This window comes from Miniopterus natalensis, chromosome 22, assembly GCF_054644295.1.
Source record: "Miniopterus natalensis isolate mMinNat1 chromosome 22, mMinNat1.hap1, whole genome shotgun sequence".
Taxonomy (NCBI): domain Eukaryota; kingdom Metazoa; phylum Chordata; class Mammalia; order Chiroptera; family Miniopteridae; genus Miniopterus; species Miniopterus natalensis.
The window spans coordinates 4773333-4792762 of NC_142102.1; the positions used below are offsets into that span (position 1 = coordinate 4773333).

Here is a 19430-nt window from a genome sequence, read left to right on the forward strand (position 1 = left end):
GCGCAGATGGAAAGACAAGCTGAAGTGTACACCCTGGCAGGCCGAGGCCCTCGTTTGCTGTCAGGGGGAGAGGCTCAGGCGCCAGGGTGCCAAACGCGCCCAAGCCCGGGGGCGGGCTCTGCGGGCGGGGGGGACAGCGGGCCCGAGGGGGTGGCTGCGATGTCTGAACCAAAGGCGCCGGAGGCAGCCACCCCAGGGGGGAGAGACGTCGGCACTTGCTCAAGTTTCCGCGGGCTCTGATCTAGGGCGCAGCGTGGCGAGCAAGTTAATTACCGCGCGCGGGTAATTAAGTCTCCGAGAAACCAGTGCCCTCCGAGGCCGCATTCATTTACGCCGCTGGATCGTTCCGGGCTTGACTGGCGACTGGGTTGAGGGGTCTCCCCAGAGGAGGGAAATGAATGAAAAGGATCCGGAAGTAAGATGGCCCCGGCTTTCTCTCCGGCCGGGGTCCCCCCCATCCAGCAGCAGGCACCGCCTCCCCCGGCGGCCAGGCGGCGGCCAGCGTCCCAGCCTGGAGCTCTCTGCCGTCCCCTGTCCTTGCATCTCTCACTCGGCCTTGCATTCATCCCTCCCCGCCCCGTGCGCCTGTTTAGGTCAAGTCTAAAATACCCGTCTACAGTAAAGAGAATCAGGACGGCCCCCCTCCCGGCCCGCTGACCCTCGCGCCCTCGGGGGTCCCGCTCGCCCCGCCTCGGCGCAGTCAGGCTCCCGGCCACCGTCTTCCTCGCCTTCCCTCGGCTGCTCTCCTGCTCGGAGGGGCGACGCTGCTACTTAAGACCAGGGCGATGGAAACGCTTCTTGTCTCCAAGTGCCTGGATCCTGGCAATCACACTGCCCCCCTCCCCTTTTTTTTGTGCTAAGTAATTTATGGCTCCAAAATGTACATAGAAAAACACACCTGGCAAACACAAGCATGTGTGACGCCAAGCAAACTGCATGCGCAAAATTTATAAATGCCAACAGCTTCCCGTTTGCCCTGCTGGGTCCATGTGCACAGCACCCCCCCCCCCCCCCCCCGTTTCTTCAGGGTCTGGCTCTACTGAAGCGGCTCCCCCAGGTTTCTTCTCTGCCAGCGGCCCCCCCTCCTGAGCCGGTCCCCCAGGAGCCGCGGGCGCACAGGCCCTCCCCGCGGGAGCGCCCTACCTGCGGAGGCGGTGGTCCAGGGCCTCGCCCTCGGCGCTGAGCAGGGTCCCCGCGCGGGTCAGGAGCTGGCGGCTGCAGCTGACGGATTTCAGCTCCAAGACGAGGAGGCCCAGGCAGAACATGGCCCCCATCTCCTCCAGCTCGCGGGTCCCGAACTGCAGGCCCTGCGGGCAGACAAGGCCGTCAGGGACCAGGTGTTAGGGGTGAGCGGCGTGTCTCAGCCTCGGCCCTGTGTTCCCCTCGGGGCTTCGCGGATGGACGGCTTGCGGGTGGATGGTTCCCGGGCCGCGTTGCCCGAGGTGACACCCGGGGTCTTGCAGAAGCACCCCAAAAGCAGAAAGGCTAGTACAGGCACAAAAGTCGTCTCCCCCATTGCAGTCAAAGCAGCCGAGCTTTGCAAAGAGCTCAGTGCAGCCCCGGCCTGGTTGGCTCAGTGACTAGAGCGTCAGCCTGCGGACGGGCAGGTCCCGGGTTTGATTCCAGCCAAGGGCATGTACCTCGGTCGCAAGCTCGATCCCGGGTCAGGGCGTGTGCGGGAGGCAACCAATCAATGTCTGTCTGTCTATCTGCCTCTTTCTCTCTCTCTCTCCCTTCCAACCTCTCTGAAGAGCCATGGAAAAAATATCCTGGAGCTAAGATTTTAAAAAATGAAAATAAATAAAACTATAAAGAGAGCTCACTGCTGAAAGCAAAGTTTGTAAACGATCTGACTAAGAAATACCCTTTTGTTCCCTCCCACACAGTTACCAACCAAGGCCCCAACGCTGAAAAGTGAGGGAGGATCTTTCATATATAAATATTGAAACGTTAAAAAAAAAAAAAAAGCCATTTAGTCAGAACCATCTGTGTAGTTGTTCTGCAGGCGGTAACACAAGAAGGCAAAGTCATGAGACGTGCTCTATGCTACAAAGTAACAGCTAATAACAATGAAAAAAACCACTTTATTACCATTTTATTGAGCATTTACTACGTGCCAGGCACCGCTCTGAGCCCTTCACGTGCACCAGCTCGGCGATTCCCGCCAAAGCCCCACGGGGCGGGGGCACCGCTCTTTTCCAGGCCACACGGAAGAGCAATCGGACCCACAGACTCGTGCTTTGCCCCAGCCTGGCAGCTGGTCAGAGACGAGCGAGTGAATCTGACGTCACGGATCGTCAGAAAGCGCTCGACGCAGACGCGGGGCGCGGGGGGCGGCTCGGTCACACGGTGAGCTAGAACGTGCGTGTCTTCTGACATCGGACAGGAGCCGGGTGTGAACCCCGATTTCGCTGTTTCCCGGCTGTGTCACCGTGGACGTAATGGCCCCTAGGAGCTTTGGTTTTTCTCATCGGCAAAAGGGGGTGCGAATGCGCTCCCCCATATACTTAGGCCTGTGGTTATAGGGAGTGTTTCCGAGTCCCCCCAATATCGATATTAGCTCAGGTCCTCTCCTCTGCTCCCTCGCAGACATAATTAACACGACAGAATTCAGCGCGGTCCTGAGGACTTCATGTTTGTCGAGCACATGTCGCTTGAATGAGAATCGATAGTTGAATATTATTTTCTTAAATAGATTTTCCACATCCAAATCATAGCAACCGTATAAAAGGCCTGGCCGCTGCGGCCCAGGGGGACACGGAGACGCACGCTGGAAAATCTCCAGCCTCACCGGAGAATTTTCTAGGTGCAAAGATACAGCAAAGTGGAGAGTTCTCAAGTTTATTTCAGCGGCTTGGAAATTCGATTGGCCCCGCATGTGCACAGCTGTTTTCCTAAAGAAAGAAGGCACCGCTTCGGGGGTGAGGGAAGCCGGCGCCCCGCAAACAGCAGCAGCGGGAAGGGGGGGAAGCAGGTGCTTAACAAGGTGTTTTTCGGAAGCCAACAGAAAAGATCGCTCTGTAAAGAGAAAGGAAAATCGCAGCGTCTCTCTGCGGGCGCGGAAGCCCCGGGGTCGGACTTATTTCCTCGGCCCTGTCTTCCCGCCGGCCCGGTGGAGAGGAATCGGGGCAAGGCCACGCCACCCCCTCGGGCAGCCTCCCCGAGGGCGGCAGGGAGGGGACAGGGGAGTGGGGATGCGAACCCGGCTCCCAGGACTGAACACCGGAGACGGTGAAGGAACTTGCACAGAACTGAGGGGGAGACACTGTGCCCCAGAAATGGGGTTAATGTGGGGGGGCCTCAGGAGGGAGCACTGAGCGCCCAGCCCGCAAAAAGAAAAGTTGCCCAATTTCTTTTAAAATGTCAGCATAGCTCTGTTATTTGTAACAGTTGAGACACAGAAACTAGCTAAGGATCCATCAGTGGATGAGTGAATAAAGGAAATGTAGCCTATAAATATATGTGTATACATATATATATACACACACACAATTATATATAATGAAATGTTACTTAGTCATAAAAAGGAAACTACCATTTGCAACGTGGCTGGACCCTGGTGCATTCTGCTAAGTGAAGTAAGTCACAGGAAGGCAAACTCTGTGTGAAATCACTTACATGGGGAATCTACAAAAAAAAAAAAAAAATCATAGATACAGAGAAAAGATTGGTGGCTACTGGAGGTGGGGGTGGGAAAAATGGGTCCAAAGGCACCAACTACCAGTTATAAAATAAACTAGCCCTGGGGATGTTCTATACAGCCTGGCAACCGTGGTAAATAATAATATTGCATCATGTGTGTGAAAGGTGCTAAGAGAGTAGATCTTAAAAGTGCTCGTCGCAAGAAAAAAAATAAAATTTGCGGCTGTGTGGTGCTGGATGTTAACTGGACTTATTGTGGTGATCATTTCACAATCTATACCTGTGTCGAATTATTATGTTCTACACCTAAAACTAATATAATGCTGTCTGTCAGTTATAACTGAATAAAATAATGGAGGGAAATATGAGCAAAACCCTAATATAAAACACTAATCTTTATAGCACATAAGGCAGCAAGCCAACCTCATTCATTCATATATATATATATATATATATATATATATATATGTATGAATGTGCATATATATGGGTGTCTATATATATATGAATGAACATATATACACATATGAATGAATATATATATATATATATCCTAATTTTTAAAAGTTACTTATATTCAGAAATAGAACTATATCAAAGCAATTAAACAACATGATCTAGAGAGTCTTTTTCTAAAAATGGCCTGGGGGTGACGTCAGAACATCTACTAACGTGTTTAATACATAAAGAGACCAAAAGGCAGAGGCGGGCACAACCAGGCCTTCTGGGCACTGCCCCAGGTCTGACAGTCACCGCACAGGGCCCGCGGGCGGGGACACGGGCCGGGCCCGGCTGCTGAGGCCTCAGCCCCGGAGCGGCCACGGACTGTTCCTGTCTTGGCGGGAAGTTATCTGACCTGCTGGCACCTCAATTTCCCCGTCTGCATAATGGGAATAATATAGAAATAATAATACTCCCTATCTCATGGGCCAGCTGAGACCATTCAGTGAGTTTTTTATATATATGTGTATATACGTATATATGTGTATATAAATATATGTGTACATATAAGTTTTAGATTAGCTGGCCCACTGCACATTACCTAAGTTTTTATTATCATATCATCGAAGGGTTTATTATCGTCAATAATAACCGCAAATACTTACATGAAACCAATGGCCAAAACCATACTTGACACACTCAGTTTTTCTTGAAACTCTGGCTGAAACGGCGGCCCACTCCCACTCCTGCCATTTATCATTATTTGACAAGTTTCAAACAATTCGATGAGGGAAAAAAAATGAGTCATAAATATTAGGGAAAAATCACATTATCATTATTTGAAGACTGATTATGTACTAAAACCAAAGGAATGAAGCGAAACAGAAAATCTATTAGATATAAGGCAAGAACTGAGTAAGTAGACAGGTTACAAATTAAATATCCAGAAAATCAATTTTCTTTCTATAAACCAGGAAAATAAATTATTAAGCATAATAAAAATCCCATTCACAGCAGCAACACCGCTATAAAATACCAAGGAACGGATTTAGGAGTAAATGCCCCCAAAGGCTCTATAATGAACCCCAGAAGTTTACCAAGAGATAACAAGGAAGATTTAAGTGAGGGCTGAGTTCTGAGAAGCGCGCAGGCTTCCCCGCTTAGCGACCCGTCAGATGGACCCTGAGGCCCCCGCGCCGAGGACGGACCAATCGGGAAGCATGCCGGTGTCGCGGCCACACTGTGTGACGAGCTCCTCTGCACAGCGCCGCTCTGCGCCGGTCCCCTCAGCCGGGCTCCCCGATCCATTACGACAACTGTTCCCTTAGTAACTGCAAACAGACCCCCGTGGTCACGGGGACAGCGGGGCTGAGGAGTGGGCCGGGCTTCAAACGTGTCCTTTGGCCAGGCCCGACCTGCCCCGGGCCTTATCAGTGCGTTTGTGCCGGGAGCCAGGATGACGCAGCAGACGGCCCGGTCCTCGGTGACCGCCTCCCCCATCTCTCTGGACCACGTCGGTGAGGGCAGATAGGAATCAGAGGCTGCCTTTCAGACCGTCTAGAACTTGAGCGCCGAGGGGAAACTTCGCAAGCCTGACTCTCTGTTTTACGGACCCGTAAACCGGCAACGCCTTGTTCAAGGTTATGAGGTTCAGTACGATCAGAACCAGGGTTACGACAACGTTCCCGGGGCACAAACCAAACGCCCACGTCCATGTGCAAGGCTTCGCGTCTCACCTATTTAACGGAAGCTTCTGGAGACCTGGAGGTCCTCTTTCCTCCTAGGTGATATGCCCCCCTGAGTCCTACCTCTGCAAATCTCCCTTCTCTCGCCAAGAAACCAGAAGGCTCGCCCAATATGGCACAGGGGCCACGCGCAGGCCCAGCCCCGGCGTGCTCCCTGCCCGGGCTGGGCTGGGCAGCTGGCGCGTTCTGCACGGCGTCCTCGCTGCCCTGTGGGCATGCATCTGCACACCTCTGGCTCTGCCCACCGGAGGCAGGGAACACGCTGAAATCACACCCGCCCACAGCTGCCAGCGCTGACTGTCCGCCTGTGGCTTCCTGACTTCCCAGGGTTTGCATCTGTGCAGCGAGGCCCTCGGATTCCACGGGCACAGAAATACGGATAGCAATGAAAGCGCCAGGCTGCCACGCTCCGGCCACAGAGCCCGCAGTCCCCCCGTTGACGCCCGAGTGCCGGGGAGGGAACGGCTGGGAACCCCAGCAAGCAGGACCCGCGCTGGCTCCCTCCATTCAGGCCAAACGGGAGACACGCTTCTCTTTCCAATCGGACCTGTCTCCCCCTTCCTGCCTCCAGCCTCGTTCAGCCGCCTGGTTCTCACATGGGGGGGGGGGATGCAGGTTAGGGCATGTTGTTGGCAAAAGGACCAGGATGTGCTGCTGTGAATGAAAAAGACTCAGCCCGGCCGGCGTGGCTCAGCGGTGGAGCGCCGACCTAGGATCCAGGCGATCGGGGTTCGATTCCCGTCAGGGCACAGGCCCGGGTTGCGGGCTCGATCAATGACTCTCTCGTCATTGGTGTTTCTGTCTCTCTCTCCCTCTCTTTTCCTCTCTCTGAAATCAATAAAGATATATTAAAAAAAAAAAAAAGACTCAGAGGCCCAAGACGGAGCAGCAGGAGCAGGAACAGCTGCTGAGACTCTGCTAAGACGGCCCGATGCTGCCCACGGAGGCGGCGAGCCCGACGCGGGGCGCAGGCCGGAGGGCGACCCAGGTCCTCCATCGCAGCGCCCTTACCTGCAGAGTCCTGGACGCTTGGCAGGGTCCGATTTTAAGGAAACCAAAAATGTCCCTGCTTCCAATCACACCCTCCACCCATCCGACAGTTTCTCAGGTGCCTCTTGTCAACAAAAAATTTAAAATAAAGTCCATTAATAAACAAGCAGCGCCGAGTCTCACACTGCGATGAGCACACGACTGCTCCCTGGCCGTCCGTGGAGCTCCGGGGCTGGAAGCAATGAGGCGGAGCAGGTCGGGCCTGAGGAAGGATCAGGGGTCGGGGAACCTTGGGTCTTCTGGGGTCCTCTTGAGAGTAAAGGGGAGCAGAAGAGATTGGGAATGATCGAGGCAGGGGATTAATTTAAAAATCCTGGCTTCCTCTGTCCTTAGAGGCACCTGTTTGCTTTCTGTGTAGCCTGACCAGCCAACCAGAGAACGTCCCGTTTCCACATAATCCATTCACGGGCCCCGCGCAGCTATGGGGTTACGCCCCCGGCCCCACGTTCCCCAGGTTTATTCATGGGACACAGTCCCACAGTCCTCCTCTCACTGCGGAGTGAACCCGTGGACAGATCTCCCGACTCCGAGCTCTTCTACGTGATAGATGTTCCGACTAGAAGTTTCCTGTGATATGCAAAGAGACACTTTAATCTCTACTCAAAGGCAAGGCTCCTCTCAGTCGAGGTTGGTAGTGAACCGGCAACTTGAGTGAGGCTGGGGTTTGGGGAGGGAGGGATGAGCTGGTGCTTTCTCCTAACTCGCGTGCGGCTATTTGGGCGCCTCTGGTGCTGGGCCTCGGCAGAGGCCCGGAGGAGGAGAGGCCCCGGCTCCTGTGGCCGAGCAGTTACCCCCGACTTGGGGGGGGGGTATAACCGCTATTCTTGGGAACTTCCTATAGAGCGAGTCTTCTTACTTCCCACTTTCTTTTAAAATTCAAATTTAGCCCGGCCAGCGTGGCTCAGCGGTTGAGCATCGACCTAGGATCCAGGAGATCGGGGTTCGATTCCCAGGCAGGGCACAGGCCCGGGGTGCGGGCTCGATCCCCAGTCGGGGGCCTGCAGGAGGCAGCCCATCAATGACTCTCATCATGGATGTTTCTCTCTCTCCCTCTCCCTTCCTCTCTCTGAAATCTATAAAGATACATTAAAAAAAAAATTCAAATTTATTTTTATTGATTGATTTGAGAGACAGAGGAAAGGAGAGCGAGAGGGAAACATCGATGTGCCGCTCCACGAGCCCCCGCATCGCTGGTTGTTTCCAGTATGTTCCCTGACCCGGCATCGAGCCGGGAGCCTCGGGGCGTCCGGCCGACGCTCTAACCAGCCGAGCTCCCGGCCAGGGCTCAGCTTCTCGCCGTGGACCCTCAGATCTCCACACGCGGCTGCACCGTCCCCAGAGGCGCTTCTCTGCCACGTTGCGGCTCAAGGGGACGGGGCCTGAGGCGCCCTTCGCTCTCCCTCTACGGGGGACGCGCACGCACATAGCCTTTGCCCAGGGGAATTGTTCCAAACCAACAACGCCTGCGACCCGCCATCGGCACAATTATCCAGCACACCGCTTATCTTCCAGGTCTGGGTGGGGCTCTAACCCCAATCCACCATGGCTCCCCAACTCCAAGGCCCCTGTCGGGCTATTCGGGGTCCCCCTGAAGCTGCCCCCCAGGTGTATGGCAGGGGAGAGGGGCTGGGAAATCACAATGCTTTTTCCTTACCCACCTTCTTTCTACACTGGCCTTGTCCTGCTAAAGGGCCAAAAGTCCCTTGGTATTTAATGGTAAATATTTCCCTTAAAAAAAAATTTTTTTCCAGCAACAGGTTTTAGTGTTTGGCAGCTTATACACCTGGGAACCTCAGTGGTATTTTAACAGCCAGTTACACCACGGGGGCACTCGACATTTCAGGTTTTCTGTACAAGGGTTCGTTAGGGGCTTTGCACTGAATTTCCCTGCCTCTCAGACAAACCTATTTCTGAAAAATGTAGAAACTGGTCCTATGAAGGACCACAGTCTCTGAGTAAACGGAAGCAAGACCCTGATTTCCAGCGTGGCTGGACTTAGGTGCTGAGAAATGAAAGTCCAGGAAGGCGGGGGCGGGGAGGACCCAGTTCTGAGCCTAAGAATGAAATTCCCGCCTAACACGCTGAATTTAAGAGTCAGAATTAGGTGTCATGACAGAGGCCGGAGACCTCTGTGCTCTCGTTGGAGGGAGTTTCGGCGAGAGGAGAGGTGTCTTACAGTTTTCCCGCCAGCCGGTCTCCACCACGGAGCTCCGGGCTCCCAGCTCCCCACTGCCGGCTGGGCCCACAGGGCCTACGTCTCAGTGGGCGTCCCTCCAGCCCCAGGAGAGGCTGCTTCTCCTTGGTCTCCACCACCCACCACCCACCACCCTGGAGCTCCCACAGGGTCAGCACCCGCGGGACGGAGCAGACAGGACGCGCCTTCGCAGGAGCCTGGCCTTGCAGGGGACCGTAAGGACCGTCCCTCCGGCCACCCCGGCCTGCCTGCCCGTGTTCTGCAGCGGGATGTGCTGCGAGGATTCACAGGCTCCAGTCTGACTCCTCTTTATAAGCCCTGAGAAGGTGTCTGCTCATTGGGAGATTTTAAAAAAAATGAAAAGAAGTGTTTCATGATTTTTAGTGCGTATCGGCTGGCTGCAGTTCCAAAACCTAGGGGAAGTCCAATCAAAATTCTGTTATGGGAACGATAAGAGGCCCTCGGAACCCTCAATAAGCAGGAGGGCTGGACCCCAAAGCCAGCCCCCTGACCCTACACTCCGACTGCCCCCACCAAGACCCGCCAGAGGTCCTCGCTTTGTTGCCCTTTGGGGTGGGCCCCGGCCGGTGGCCCCGTCGGTCAATCCCACAGACAGACACCTTGACAAAGACGCGTCCTTCCCTAGGACGCCCGGCAGAACAGGCCCACACACAGGGACACTGCGGTCACCGCACGGGACAGAGCGTTTCTGCGGGACACTATTATCCACGAATTAGAAAAAGTCACCTGCGCTGAGCAATAACACCAAGTCTTTCTCTGGCATCTTTATATCCTACTCTCAGTCACTTTCCCAACCCATGGGGCAATAGATTTCCACTCCAAACAACCCCCGGAACCGATATGTGTATCTATGCGCGCACAGAAAGTCCTGTCTGCCCCTTATAGCTCTACACACGCGCCCTGGCTCTGCCCCGAGGCTGCGTATAAATAAATCGGCAGCCTGGTTTCCCACTCATGCCATCAGAGACGCTCCCTCGGAATGCTAACCAGCCGCTCCCGCGAAGGGCGGGCGCCCGCGTCGGGGAGCGGGGCCAGGAAACCAGCAGCCAGAAGCAACTGGGTCGGCCTTCGGGGCTTGTGCAAGCGGCTGTATCCCAGCTCGGGAAGGCCAGGCGCGGTCTTCGGGGAGAATGCATCTCCAGAGACCGGGCCCGGCCCCAGATGTGTCCCCCTCGACGCACCAGTATTCACAGCGCCTGTTGATCCAACCAACCCTCCCCTCGCCTCCCTTATGGATAAATTCACCCCCTTCCCTGGCGGGCTGTGAGTGCGAGTTCTGGTTAACGCGAGCACTGCTTTTCTGTAACGCCGCCCCGAAAGCAGGAGCTGTGGAGATGTTACGCTCCGACATCTGAGCAAAACGCGACCGAGAGAGGTTCCGGAGCGGCCACCTGTGGGTGACGTAGCTCACGTCTGATTCTGATGATTACCGGCATCTTCAGTCAAGGGCGGGCTGTGTCTGATCTGTGTCCCTTCATGGCTGGGGGATGTGGCAGGGCCAGGTCATCAGGAAAGCCTTACCATGAAGGGGACCGGGAGGTCAGTGACCACAGTCCTGCTCAAAAGAGAGCGTCAGTGACCCCTAGAGGAGACGCGGGCAGTGAAAAGAGATGCCCACAGGTCACCCCGGCACCTGCTCTCTCCTAGGAATGCATGTGGATCCTGATGTAAAGGTTAAAGAAAAAAAAAGTATTTAAAAAACCACTGCCGTGTGTTCTATGCAGCTCTGGTCAGGGTCCTGGGGCTCACAAATATCATACGCTATTTATTTTCAAGGGGGATGCACAGCCCTCAAGTCCACGGGCAAAGAGCGGGGCCCAGCCTGCCAGGCCCCAGCTGACAAAAATGTTTCAGTGTGTTTGTTTGTTGGCCCGCGCGATACTTTTCTAAATGAAATCACATACCCATGTCACAAAAACTAGAACTGTTTACATTCTCAATAAGCATCGTACATCTTTGAAAAATGCGAGGACCTGAAAACACATTTCTACTCGTCAGCACCTCGGCAGAGCTGCTGGGCGAGGGGTGGAAACTGGATGAATGGCACCCAAATGACCAAAGACACCCCCCAACACTGTCCCCACGCCCCCTCCTTTTCATTCATTTAGGTCACCCATCTGGGCCCTGGTGACATGCGAGCTCATGGCTCAGGATAAAACGTGGGTGTTTGGATTATCAGCAAAACCCCGAGGTCACTCTGCTGAAGACAAAGCTCTCCCTATGGAGGGACTGGCATCCTACGCGTGGCTTCCTCTCTCCTCTGCTGTGGGTCGAGCTTTAACCCAGCAACGCCCAGCATCCCCCTAATCTGTTTTCATCGGTGGCCTAAACTAATCGCAGCTCCTCCATAAAGTAGGAGCTGGGAAACACAACCCTTTGTTTCCCAAAACAAAAACAAAACCAACAAAAATGAGCTTCAGGATTGAGTTTTGCTACATGAGCCTGTCTCTGGGAGCGTAAGGCGCTGGCTGGCGATGGCCCAAGGTGATGGCACACACGGGTCTGTGGGTCTTGAGCGCGGGAGGGAGAGCCATCGCCGTGAAAGACGGGCTTGAAATCAGCTTCTCGCCCGGCCGGCGTGGCTCAGCGGTGGAGCGTCGACCTGGGATCCAGGCGATCGGGGTTCGAGTCCCGGTCAGGGCACATGCCCGGGGTGCAGGCTTGATCAATGACTCCCTCATCATTGATGTTTCTATCTCCCTCCCTCTCCTTTCCTCTGTCTGAAATCCATAAAGATATATTTTTAATAAAAAATAAAAAAGAAATTAGCTTCTCTGTTGTACTCGACGAGCCTGCTCGTCCCTTCCACCTGGGCGCCCAGCCAGCCGCACAGGAAGGGTAAAACCTGGGTTTTTTTTTTATTGCCTTGGGATCTGTGTTGCTTTCCGGGCTCCAGTGTGGGGAATATAAAAAAAATAAAAATAAAAAATAAAAAAAGCAAGCAGTTATAGACTGCGCGGGGCCCTTCGCTGTGCTTTCTGCCCGATGTCTGTGAAGGTTTTATTGGATTATTGGCAGCATGTTTATTTGCCCGAACACAGAAAGCCCTGTTAGGCCTTGAGAATTATAGACAGAGAGCAGGGCCTCTGTGATATGTGCGGATCTGGGAGGAAGTCGGCGCCCAACACTGGGGGCTGGGAAATGAGCGCGCGCCACAGGGTAGGGGTCATAACGCAAGAGGGGGTCACCAAAGGGATGTGGGGGGTGCCTCCCCCCCATTTGTGATCATGATCCCCCGGGATATTTATGCTGATTTAACTCATTTTGGTCACAACTGAGGGGATGACGCAAGGAGAGTGCGAAAAGGCTACTTGGCAACACCCCAATTTGGTTGACGGGTGAACTGGCTTCTCTTGAAATAAAGGCAAGTACGTCCTCTGAGATAGACTCCCCGTGAGGCTCGGCGCTGAGGATTCGCCAGCTCGGCACCGTTGACATCTGGGCTGGAAAAGCCTTTGTTGCGGACTGTCCTGTGCATTAGGGCATCATCTCCGGCCTCACACGTTTGTTAGACTATCAGACAAAGCAGCTAACTGTCCTCAGCACCTCAAGCACAGCTGAACGGGAGACTACCAGCGGGACCCGTAAAGGCCTCCCCGCGATTTCTCAAGCCTCAGAGCCACGGGTGACGCAGGCGAAGAATCCTGGGCCCCGCCACCAGATCCACCACGTCAGGGGCCCCGAGAGGCTGAGGTCTGGGGAGACATGTTTTTAGCAAGATGATTTTCACGCCCTGAGAACTACTTAACGGAGTTGTATGTTGGGGGGATATAGGAAATACAGGAAAAGTAGTCTTGAAAACATGTGCATGAGTAATATTAGAATTTCCTTCTCAGCAGCAAGCCAATTTGGAGATCTGAGCCAAGAAGTGGTAAGGGGATTTACTAACTAACTACAGTGTGTTGTGTGAGGTTTTTTTTTTTTTTCTCTCAAGAATCACTGCTCCGCCAATGAACTGTGAAGTCAATAAAATCCCCAAATCGCTTTACAGGATTTGTCCTTGGCAGAGAGCTGCATGGGTGAGACTAGCTGGAGGCTACAGAAAATTATGCAAGACCTGTATGTATATTCGGAGGCCACGGGTCGAGCTGAGGGAGGCTGGGCAGGAGGAACGTGGGTCGAGCGCTGGTGCTGCAGGCCTGTCAGTTTGTGATTCAACTTTCGTTACTGGGGGGCAGCAAATCTAAACTTTACGGGTATCTCACCGTAGAGTTTTTAAAGTCGGGTTATTCTTTCTTCACCCTTCTTAAAATAATGCCTTTTTGTTTGGCTCATATTTTTAGAGAGTCTTATTTGGACTGGGGGGAAATAAGAAATATATGCTTGACATAGGAAAAAAATGGTAAACTGAACTTTCGTACTGTGGGACAGCTGAAATTCATCGGTGGATTCCCCCGAAAATCCCCACAATGACACAGCTTATAAAAGAAGTTATTTCTTGTTGATAATCATTTTGGCCAGAGTTATTACCGCATATGTCAGAGACGCAGGCCCCCCCATTCACAGCTTATGTAGCTTCCATCTGTCCCAGATAGATGGACACACAACATGCGCTTTCATCTGACCGGGCAAATTCGGTCACATTGCCACACTTACCTCAGGCGGCCACGCACCAGGGGCAAAACTGGAGAAGGGATCTGTTACTATTAAATGATGCGAGCACATCTGAGGAAAGTAGCAGCCTCTTTCACAAAACTAAATGCCCCTCAAAAGAGAAACATTGTAACTTAAGTTAGAAACATTCTAACTTATTGAGAAACCAAAGTTAAAAGGCCCATGAAAGACTGCTGAATGGAAAGATACAATTAGATTATTATTATTTTTTAATTCAACTTGTCCTGTGCATCAAAAAATAGAAGGAACCGCAACAAAGTGTTAATTCTGAATATACCTGTTCTCCTTACCTAGTCTAAGTCCACCGTGAGCCATGGGAATCAGTCCCTGGCCCGTGCCCGCCTAGTGACCCCCACCTTCCCCCGAGCACCCGCCTGCAGGACGGACAGACACCCCCCCTTCCGGCCGGGATAGCTTTCCGCCCACGGCCACACATTTCTCGTGGGCCCTCACTGCTCCCAGGCGCTCGCAGCGCGTCTCCCCGGCCCATTCATTCTCCGGGGCTCTGACTGAGCCTTTTCCCATCTTTTACTTTCTTCTGAAACGTCCGCCAGCTCCCTCATTCTCATGTTCATTCTCAGCGGATGCTCTTTCTACCGATTTCACAAGTAAAATTAAAGCGATCAAAGGAGACCTCGCCCAGCCCCTCAAGACCCCGCAACCCCTCTTCCAGAACCTGCCTGCGTGCACCCCGCCTTCCTCCCGTTGCTGTGGACAGACCATGGGACCCCCTCAGGTTAGCCCCTCCACGGACGCGTCCACTCAGGGACATCCGTCCGGCAGCTCTTGCCTCTCTCTGCCACGTTATCAGCTCTTTCCTCTTTACCAGGTCATTCTTATCGGCACATAAACATCACAACATTACTCCATCTTAAAAAAAAATTTGTTTTTTAATCTGTTGATGTTACTCTTTGCTACAGCTACAGTCAGGGTTTGATCATCGGAGCTGAAGATCACAGAGACGGCGAGAAAGCTCCGTGTTCGATCACGCGAAGTCATTCCAGGCTAAGGGAGGGTTACGGAGCTCTGTTCTTCAACGAAACAAAAATAAAATCCAACCACTCCTGGATAACTAAGGTTGATGTTTAAAAATGCATCTTTCAGAGTGTACTTTTATATTTTAATAAGAGCAAACAGGTAAAACCCGATTTCTCGCCACCCATCAAGCACACAGGAAGGCATCGTCTTTTCATTTTCTCCACGCCCCTCATTTAGTGACAAGTGATACGTATGCTCAAGGTCACAGCGCCGACCAAAGGCAAACAGGTGACCACGAGCCCCGTTTGCAGGCCGGAGCTGTTCCAGCAACACCGCACATGGTCCCCGGGAGCCGATCTCCCTCCGGCCCTGTGGCCGAGGGCCTGCGTTAGCGGAGAAAACACTACGGCAAACTCGGGGCTCAGAGGCGGGGGTGGGGCGGGGACCCCAGGAACAGACGTTTTCCTCTCTCAAGAAAAAGTCAACATAAATAGGCGGATAGTAGGACCGAGGACGTTGGAAACAGAACCTTTTCCATGTTATGGGGACAAAAGAGACTGGGTAACGCTCCCGAGTTCGAGAGGACTGTCTGGGGCCCGACGCTCCTGCTCCCCAGGAGCCCGGTAACAGCCCCGAAACCGACCTTAACAAACCCAGACGGAAGGAAGCCCCCCGTCTGGAGGTTTCCTGCCACCGGGCAAACCCGCGGGGCCCCCTGCAGAACTATTTGCAAGGAGTTACCCGAATGCTTGACACCGTGATCATTACCTTCTGCCCCGACGCATAGCCTACCGACAACACGGAATCTCTGTCGAAGGGGAAAATAAACGCCTCAGCAAACTGCTGACGTAAGACAGCAAAAACACAAACATTCAGAAACTCCGCGGCACGCCGGATTCACCCCCAGCAGGGCCACGGGAAGAAAGCAAGCGTGTCACACACTCAGGAGGGCGGCCAAACGTGCTCGGCTCAAGACATGGACCGCGCCCGGCTGACGCGGTCGGAAGGCACACAGGAACCTGAGGCTCCAGTGGAAGATTGTTTCAGTTTTTTTGGTTTGGGGGTGACTTTTTTTTTTTTTAACAGTGTTGCCCGAACATTTCAGGACCCAGAATTCTTCCTGCAAGAACTCAGGTTTCGGGCGGTGCAGTGAAAATAATACTGACCTAAGAAATTAGGGAACTTGATAGTGTTCTGCAGGCTCTGACACCCCTCGTTTGCTGCGTGAACCTGGACCAGATGCTGGACCCCCCGGTATCTGATGAGCTGACAACCATTTATTTCATCTACTACGAAAAGCCCAGGATCTCTTGTAGCTTTGATCTTTCTGGGCTCTCAGGCAGCACTATCCTCGTGGCTTTTGAGGACGGAGCGTAAGAGATGGTCAGGGGACCTGGGCCACAGCGGCCTCACGGTCACGCTCCAGGGAATCCACCAAACTCCCCTCAGCCTCCGTTTCCTCATCTGCTAAGTGAAATTACCACGCAAAACCTATTTCTCCAATTTTTTTTTTTTTAAATATATCTTTATTGATTTCAGAGAGAGGAAAGGAGAGGGAGAGAGAGAGATAGAAACATCAATGATGAGAGAGTCATTGATCAAGCCCACAACCCGGGCCTGTGCCCTGACCGGGAATCGAACCCCGATCGCCTGGATCCTAGGTCGATGCTCAACCGCTGAGCCACACCCGGCCGGGCTATTTCTCCAATTTTAAAAGGTAGAATTAAATCACAGTGCATGCTTATTACTTTCTTTTTTTTTTAGTTTAAAAAGTTCAACGCCCCAGAGAAGTTTATAGCGTCCACGGAAACCAATACATCCTTGGTCAATGTTTAACACGTGACCACATGTCACGGCTGTCTTTCTGCACACACATGCATGCACAAACATGCGTGTGTGTGCATCACTTCTACTGAAGTACTTTAAAGTAACTTTCAGACCCTATAATATTTGACTCCTAAATGAATCATCTCCTAAGAACAATGAAATTTTTTTTTAAAAGAGCAGAGAGACATCCTTCTATGCACCAGACCATCTCGCACTCACTCAAAACGTTAATCACGGATAAATAATGCTGATAACTAATATACAGTTCATATTCAAAAGTCTCCAATTTAACCATCCCTTTGATCACCGCAGTTTCCCGGTGTCCTTTAATCGAGAAGAGTCCTCCAGCCAGTGTTTTGTGTGTGTTTTTTAAAATTTGCTTTTCTGGTGTCTCACGATACTGATTTTTCTCTTTTTTTTTTAGCTATCAGGCCAATGGTTTCATAAAACATTCTGCCAAAAAAAATAAATAAATAAATTTCACAAATACGGTGCTGAATGACAGATGAGATGCTAGACACGAAACGTTACAAACGCAGGCAAAAACTGCCTCTGCTGTTAGGAGGAAGGATAGTGGTGACCTGCAGGGGTCAGTGATTCTCTGCTAGGGACACGCAGAAGCCTGAGCCGACCCGATTATGGATGAGTCCCCTAATCCAGTCGTGAAAATAAAGAAACTCTTGCCCTGATTAGTTAAAAACAAACAAAACAGAAGAGCCGCATCCTGGAAATACGGGTAAGACCAGTTACCAGAGCTACCGGCAGGCAGGGGCCCTATAGTGTTGAGTGGGATTTATTGGGACACAAACCAGCAACCAGTTCTCCAAATTAGACACTGTATAATTATATTACATTATCTGCTCAAGATTCAGTGAGAAAAAAATTTCAAAAATAGCTTTATAAGCCCTAACCGCAGAAATTAAACGCTGCTATTAAGAGCCCATTGATCCAAAGAGTAAGTGCCTAATAGTAGACCATTTGGAAACGATCTTAAATGAGACAACTACCAAGTCGCATAGTAAATACACACACACATAAACTCAGATTCTTCATACTTTCTTATTAAATAGTATTTTTTTAATTATCAAGAATTTAGAAAAAGATTATAAAAGCGGTCTCAGGGAGAACCCAATGGCCGGGGTCCTTGTAAGAAGAGACGATGGAGACGCACAGAGGAGACAGACACGGAAAGACGAGGGCTGAGGCCGGAGTGATGCGTCCACGAGCCAGGGGTCGCTGGCAACCCCCAGGAGCCGGGGCGAGGCACAGGTTCTCCCTCAGGGGCTCCAGATGGAACCGAGCCTCGACTTTGGTTGCTTTAAGAACTGTGATAAAATAAATTTCTGTTGTCTAACGCGACCTAGTTTGCGGTCATTTATAACCCGCTGAGCTAATACAACATCTTGAGCAATAAGTGGCAGAGCGGGGACTCGAACCCGGGTCTGCTGACTCCAAAGATGACCCATTTCCACTCTCCCGGTTGACTTCCCAAAATAACACAGCTGGGAGGCCATCCCTGCTTGGCACGTTCTGACAATACAGAGATTTAAAAGCGGAACCCCCCAAACCAGGCGGAACCTGCAAGCACGGTGCTTACAGTTCTTAAAACGACCCACGTGCAAAAGAGGACCTCAGGCCAAGGAGAGGCTCGGGCGATTCCAAATTGAAAGAGTTGCAAACGCCAGGAGAGGAAGAGACGACACACGCGGAGAAACCTAGTAGCAGCCGCAACCAAGGGAATAGAGAGAGATTTCACCGGAGGGAAGGAACAGCGGCTCCCTTTGAAGAGAAATATTCCAAGCACAGAGCAAACTTGAAAAGGAGTCTCAAAAAGAGCCCTGGGGGGCGGCGGGTCCCGCTCGGACCGGCCACGCAACACTGCGGCGGGGGCCGGGGGGGCTCCTGTCACTTCCAAGGTCACGGTCAGAGGCGGAAACATCACTCGGCTGGCAGGTTGCAACGTCCCTTTTTATGAGGCTCTAATGAGAAGAGAGATGATTTCCCGGTGATGTTGGAACAATACAGAAAGATTTAAAAGCGGAAGCCCCGGGAGCTGCCTGGGGGAGGGGCGGGGGCCGGGGGAGGGGAGTGTGATGGGGGAACCCGCACCGGAGGGGGCGGTGAAAACTCCCCCGCAGCAGGGGGCTCCCTCCATCATCGCATCCCCGCGCAAGTCACGTTTCAAGCGAGGTCATTTCCTCCGAGGGAAGGTGCCGTAAAAATGTAAGCGTGTAAGTGTGTGCGGGACGGGGTGCTGGAAAGGAAATACGGCCTGGAACCCGCCTGCCCGGCCCTCGGGAGGCAGGCTGGATGGGACCTCACGGGTCTTTCCTTCCCTCTCCTGTGGGAACTGTACCTGACGCCGCCAATTCGGTGTGACCCGGCCCGTCCGGGAAACACACAGACACGGGACATCGCCCGAGACCACGGCGTTTTAGCTCGAAACACTCCGAGGTTGGCTGCGACCCGGCTCGTCTGGAGGAACAGTTACGGGGGGGACACTGGGGAGTCTGGAAAACCCAGGCCTTAGCTCCCCACGGAAACGTTCAGGCAAAGCAAGGACGGGCCCGTTGTCTCTGCACCTTGGGCTCCTCTCTGTGCTCGGCACGTGCGACGTCTGGAGTCTGAAATGGCCTCCTCGGTATCACTTGTCAAAAGCCAGGTCACAGAGTCTGTCAGGCTCACTCCAAATGCCCCCCACCCCGCGCCCCAGGAGCCTTCCCCAAGTCTCAGGTCGGCATGGGCCCTCCCTCCTCTAGGTGCTGCAGCTCTGTTGAAATTATTTTTCTTTTTAATCCTTGCCTGAGGATGTGTTTTGATTGATTTTTAGAGACAGGGGGAGAGAGAGGGAGGAACAGAGAGAGGGGGAGAGAGACAGAGACATTGAGAGACAGAGAGAGACAGAGAGAGACAGAGAG

General features: G+C 52.7%; 1 protein-coding gene across 1 annotated transcript in view; it reads right to left on the reverse strand.

Annotated features, from left to right (window-relative positions):
• The window catches only part of AGBL1 (AGBL carboxypeptidase 1), a 330831-nt gene that overhangs the window by 100697 nt on the left and 210704 nt on the right, over window positions 1–19430 (reverse strand). Inside the window, exon 20 of the mRNA XM_087829256.1 lies at window positions 1144–1307. Coding sequence (XP_087685382.1) covers window positions 1144–1307 — 164 coding nt within the window. The remainder of the gene's footprint in view (window positions 1–1143; window positions 1308–19430) is intronic.